Source organism: Salvelinus namaycush, chromosome 3 (genome assembly GCF_016432855.1).
Source record: "Salvelinus namaycush isolate Seneca chromosome 3, SaNama_1.0, whole genome shotgun sequence".
NCBI classification, from domain to species: Eukaryota; Metazoa; Chordata; class Actinopteri; order Salmoniformes; family Salmonidae; genus Salvelinus; species Salvelinus namaycush.
This window is the reverse complement of record NC_052309.1, coordinates 25,163,691-25,168,686: the sequence shown is the minus strand read 5'-3', so window position 1 is coordinate 25,168,686 and position 4,996 is coordinate 25,163,691. Positions and strand designations below refer to the sequence as shown.

General features: G+C 50.3%; 1 protein-coding gene across 1 annotated transcript in view; it reads right to left on the bottom strand.

Moving 5' to 3' along the window:
- Positions 1-244: 244 nt before the first annotated feature.
- Positions 245-4,996, bottom strand: part of LOC120043743 (Down syndrome cell adhesion molecule-like protein 1 homolog) — a 96,950-nt gene continuing 92,198 nt past the window's right edge. The window contains exons 22-33 of the mRNA XM_038988307.1: positions 4,914-4,996; positions 4,559-4,722; positions 4,237-4,335; positions 3,582-3,770; positions 3,083-3,370; positions 2,661-2,816; positions 2,446-2,476; positions 2,105-2,223; positions 1,705-1,857; positions 1,304-1,504; positions 807-1,124; positions 245-681 (exon numbers count right to left, since the gene is read on the bottom strand). The exon at positions 4,914-4,996 is cut by the window's right edge and continues 35 nt beyond it. Coding sequence (XP_038844235.1) covers positions 245-681; positions 807-1,124; positions 1,304-1,504; positions 1,705-1,857; positions 2,105-2,223; positions 2,446-2,476; positions 2,661-2,816; positions 3,083-3,370; positions 3,582-3,770; positions 4,237-4,335; positions 4,559-4,722; positions 4,914-4,996 — 2,238 coding nt within the window. The remainder of the gene's footprint in view (positions 682-806; positions 1,125-1,303; positions 1,505-1,704; positions 1,858-2,104; positions 2,224-2,445; positions 2,477-2,660; positions 2,817-3,082; positions 3,371-3,581; positions 3,771-4,236; positions 4,336-4,558; positions 4,723-4,913) is intronic.

Genomic DNA, 4,996 nt, shown 5'->3' with positions numbered 1-4,996 from the left:
GAATCAGGCAGGTTACAATGGTCTCTGGTCATTCCTGGGAGGCAGAATCTAAAGTCTGAATAAAGACTAATCAGGCTACTGGGTAATTAGATGTTAGCTAGCAGTTAGCTGGGGACACCTGCTGCACTGCACTGCATGCCCTCGCTGACCTGATGTGTAGAACACTGGTGTGGGGCTGGGTGTGGGCCGGGGCCGGGCCAGACAGGAGTGTTTAGTCTTTGAGAGAGAGAAGGGGGGCTAGTAGCTACACCAGCGTGTAAGACTTAGAGTAGGCCCCAACCCCTTGCTTCTGCAGTCTGCCCAGCGCTGAGGAGCTATTCTCTAGCAGTGAGTCTCTGGAGCCCCCCATCTTTGTGCTGGAGCCAGTGGGGTTGCTGCTGGTACTGGAGGTGGAGGCTGTGGCTGCAGGGTTGGAGCAGGGCATGGTGAGAGTCCTCTGGGGCAGGGTGGCAGTGCCTGAGCTCACGCCCAGACTGCCCAACCCAGAGTGGCCTAGCGTCAGGGCCTGTTGCTTGGACGGGTCCAGAGTCATATGACGTCCCTGGGTGTGGTACGCCCGCTGTGCCAGGCTGCGGATGGAGGCCTCCCTGGGCGGGACCGCAGGGCATGGGTCATGCAGTTCTGCCTGCTTCCGGAAGAAAGGATCCGTCTTCATGTAGAGCGGGAGGTTGCAGAATTCACCTAGCAACGAGGACAGAACAGAGAGAGGGAGGGGCTTAGAGACCTGTTGAGATGTACAACAAACAGCCTGTGGCAGAGTATAATGTGGTGCCACTGTGCCAGACAGGGTGGCTCTCTGTACTCACTCTTGTTGGCACGGTGGGGGATGGGCACGGCCACGTTGGTAGGTCTGCCGCGGTCGTAGTCCTGGGGTTTGGGTGGCGAGGCGGTGAAGCGACACAGGCCTGTCTCGGATGGCGTGCTGAGTGATGTCATGCTGTCGGCCGGGTCGTTGGTGCCTGTGGTCATCTGGTCAGAGGAGCTGTCGGAGATGAAGCACTCTGTGATGGTGAACTTGGCATGCTGCAGGTGCTCCTCCAGTTTGGCGTGTTCGTAGGCCCGCGCCAGCTCCTCATACGTAGACGACGCACTCTCTGTGGACACCATGCTGTTACGACCCTTGTCTGGAAAAACAATAAATGCCATATCATATTAGAACAATGCAGTATGAAGTTTGCATACAGTACAGCTGTGCCAGTAGGCCTTTCAAGGTATCCTACAGGTCTGGTTTGGGGATGTAAAAGATAGATGTGTTAATGATGGGTCTTTAGTGGCGTTGTTGCCAGGGCGGCGTGGTACCCACCAGTATCCTGGGACAGGCTGGCGCTGTAGCTGTCACTCTCGGTAGCGGTGATGCCGTGGGAGCCCATGGTGCGCCAGTCAGAGGTCAGAGTCCTTGCGGAGGCTGTTGATTGGCTCTGGCCCGGCCTGCTCAGGGTCCACTGGCTGGAGTAGCGGTTTCTGGAGCTGTGGGCTGACTTCACACACTTCCTCGACACTGGGTCTGAGACAAAGAGAGAATAGGAGGAGGACAGTGAGAGGATAGAACTCACTCACTGGGTACTATTCATAACACTTATAATAATTTAGGGTGTAAGCATGTACAAACATTTTGGGTGTCAGCTCAAGTTAACTCCTACACATTACACTGTAATAAGACATATTTCCATACTATGCACATCCTAGTGTATGTGAAGTACTCACTGGTTCCAGGGCGGATGTCTGACATGTCAATCAAGGGCCCTGTGTTCTGGATGAGGGCAGGATGGTGCAGAGACACACCCGTGCAGAAGCTCTGTGGATTCACTGATTGGCTGAACTCTGTGTCCGTCACTGGGGCCACTGCCTTGTCCTCACCTATTGGATGTAAGAGATGAGGAAAACATATTATGACAGTTGTTCAAAATATCTGTGATAAACAATTAATCTCCCTTGTCAGATGTTCTCTTCATAGGCTGATTGTAACTCACACTCTACCAATATGTATTCAGTAAGTTGAGAGAAATAATTTGATTGGTTAGTTAGTGTACTGTAACTAAAGGCTATTTAATTGGACGATATTCCGTCTGATCAATCTGATTAGCTGCAGTGTGTCCATACTGACCTATCTGCTTGATGCCCTCCTTGTCCTCGATGAGCAGCTGGACACGAGGGATGTCGATGTGGAGCCGAGGGCCCTGGGGAGGACCCTTCACTGGGGTGTCCATGCTGCGGTTGTTCTTACTGCTCAACACACAAAACAAGACACACACTTAGACTGGATCCACTGTCACATCAGCAGTACGTACATAGTGTACATGTATACATATATAACAGGAGTCTATTGGTGATACTTTAAAAGAGTTTACTGGGACTTGCAGGTATATTCAAAGATCCATCAAGATCCCCTGGAAAATGACACATCCATAACCACAGGCACCAATCAATCAAGAGTATTATCCTTACCTGATAAGCATCTCTGCAAGGCTCTTAGCATCTGTGAAAACAAACACAAATATCTTTATTAGATTATAATGGATCATCATGTGGATTAGGCAAATTATTTTGACGTGTTACCTTTAGTGCTTCTGAGTTATTTACTAATTTACTTATGGCTCTTCCTCTCTGTTCTCCCCTCCCCCTCTTCCCTCTCTTTCTCCCTCCTTCCCTTTGTTTCTCACCTCTGAGTCGTTTGAGTCTCTTCTCCTTGCGTTTCTTGCGGATGATGAAGAGCAGGGCGACGCCCAGGGTGACCAGGATGACAGGAGAGCCGATGGAGAACAGCTTCTTCACATCATCCCTGTCCTCCTGGGCCGAGTTTATAGGAGGGATGGTACCTGGGAGGGAGAGAAGGGGTGAGAGGGAAAGAGAGAGGGAGGGAAAGGGGGTCAGAGGTAGATTAAAGGACTGCTTTTACCATCACTTTCAAGCCCACTCACATTCTACTCCTCCCTCTCTCCTTCCCTTTTTTGGTCCTCCTCCTTATCCCCTTCTCTTTGATGACTGTAAGTAGCTCTGAATAAGATAGTTTACTAAAATGTACATGTAAATGTAAAAGCAGCAAGTGAGAGCAGTTATCTGGTAGAAACAGGAAGTGACTCACTGCCGTCATAGTCTGTGGTGGCAAACTGGGAGCTTTGGTTCCCACAGCCGGCGCTATTACAGGCCTTCATCTTCAGCTCGTACCAGGTGGCCTCCCGCAGCTCGCTGAGGAAGAGCTGGGCCGTGGCGTTGGCCTTCAGGCTCTGCCAGGCCCACGTGCCCTTGGGGCGGAAGTCCAGCAGCAGAGCGGTGATGGGGCAGCCTCCGCTGGTCCAGCCCTGCAGGTTGAGCCCCGCGTGGGTGGAGTTGATGTGGGTGAGCAGGGGCTGCTCCTTGTTGAACACGGGCTCTGCAGGAAAAGAGGAGAGACAGGGAGATTGTCAGACTGGCAGTATTGAAGTTAGTGTGTTAGAGTGGGGATGTAGTTTATGTGAGGTAAAACACAAGATGTGAGGTAAAATATAAAATCATACCGTTTTAAAATTCAACTCTTTCTGCTCTTTCCTCCGCCACACCCTCTCACCTTCCTCCCTTCCCCTTGATCTTTCCTTTTCCCTCACCTCGTCCGTGGGTCTTAGCCTCGATGATCTCAGAGATGCGTCCTGAGCCCACACTGTTCTTGGCTGCCAGTTTGACCTTGTACCAGGTCCCACAGCGCAGGTTGTCCAGCCTGAAGGAACGCTCACTGGAACTAATGAACACATCCCTCCACTCCTCTGTGTTGTCCACTGAGTACTGCAGGACGAAACCTGAGGACACACAGGGATACACTACAGAATCATTTAAGCATTTCTTTATCATCTGCCAAATATACAAATAAACCATTTAAAAAACAATGAAATACTGTAAATGTCTAACAATTACAATATCCTCCCAGTTCAAATATTAAAGCCATATTACACAACCTGCACATACTCCATTGAGGCAAAATCAGGTCAGCTCTAACGGCTGTTACACCCTTTGAACACCAGGGGGAGATAAAGGATTTAGAATGCCCTCAGTGATACAGTACCTTCATTTGCTAGTATATCAGACATTATGAGCTAAAAGTTAACACATTGACGGGAACCGAGAAAATCACACAAAAAGGTAAAAGGCTATATCAATATTATTTATATTTTTAGAGGAATTATCTCTCAGTGAGATACAGCAGCTGAAGAACTCTCCTCAGACTGATCCTAATGCACTAAGGCCCTGGGGGAGGGAGTGGTGTACCTCTGATGGAGCTGCCTCCGTTGTCCCCAGGGATCCAGGCCAGCGTGATGGAAGAGGTGGAGGTGGTGGAGACGGTCAGACGGGGCTGGTCTGGAGGAACTGAACATCCAGAGAGAGAACACAGTCAGACACAGTTAGAGTCAATCAGCACCACAGAGACCAGGCACAAACAGCACACAGTTACAGTGAGCAGATTGAGGGACCAGATAGAGAGAGACGATACACACACAGGAACACAGAGAAACCAGCTGAGACAACCCCAAAAGGTCCTCAGATCTCGCCCCACCCATACACTCAACCAGTCCAGCGTATCCCATCTCACCTTGCACCAGCAGGTTGACTATGATGGTGTCAAAGCCCAGGGTGTTGGTAGCCGTGCACGTGTAGTACCCAGAATCCTCAGCTTTGACGGAACGTAACACCAGTGTACCGTTGGACAGGATCTGACGCTGCCCGTCCACAGTCACAGGGATAGTCGAGTCCTCACTGAGACACACACATAGAGGATCCCAGTAAGATCATAATACAGCAACCTCACACCTCTATGGTAGACTTAACCCTGACCTGAACCTTATCTTACAAAACCCAGCATTGGCACCAAGTCTAAAGTTTCTCCTAGCATTGATTGTGAGTTCCCCACTTTACTTCCATTGAGGATGAGTTTGGAGAGTTCTGACCTGTCTTTGGTCCATTTGATGGTGGGGGTGGGTTCTCCCACTGAGCTGCAGGGCAGACGGACCTCCTTCACCCAGGGAGTAGT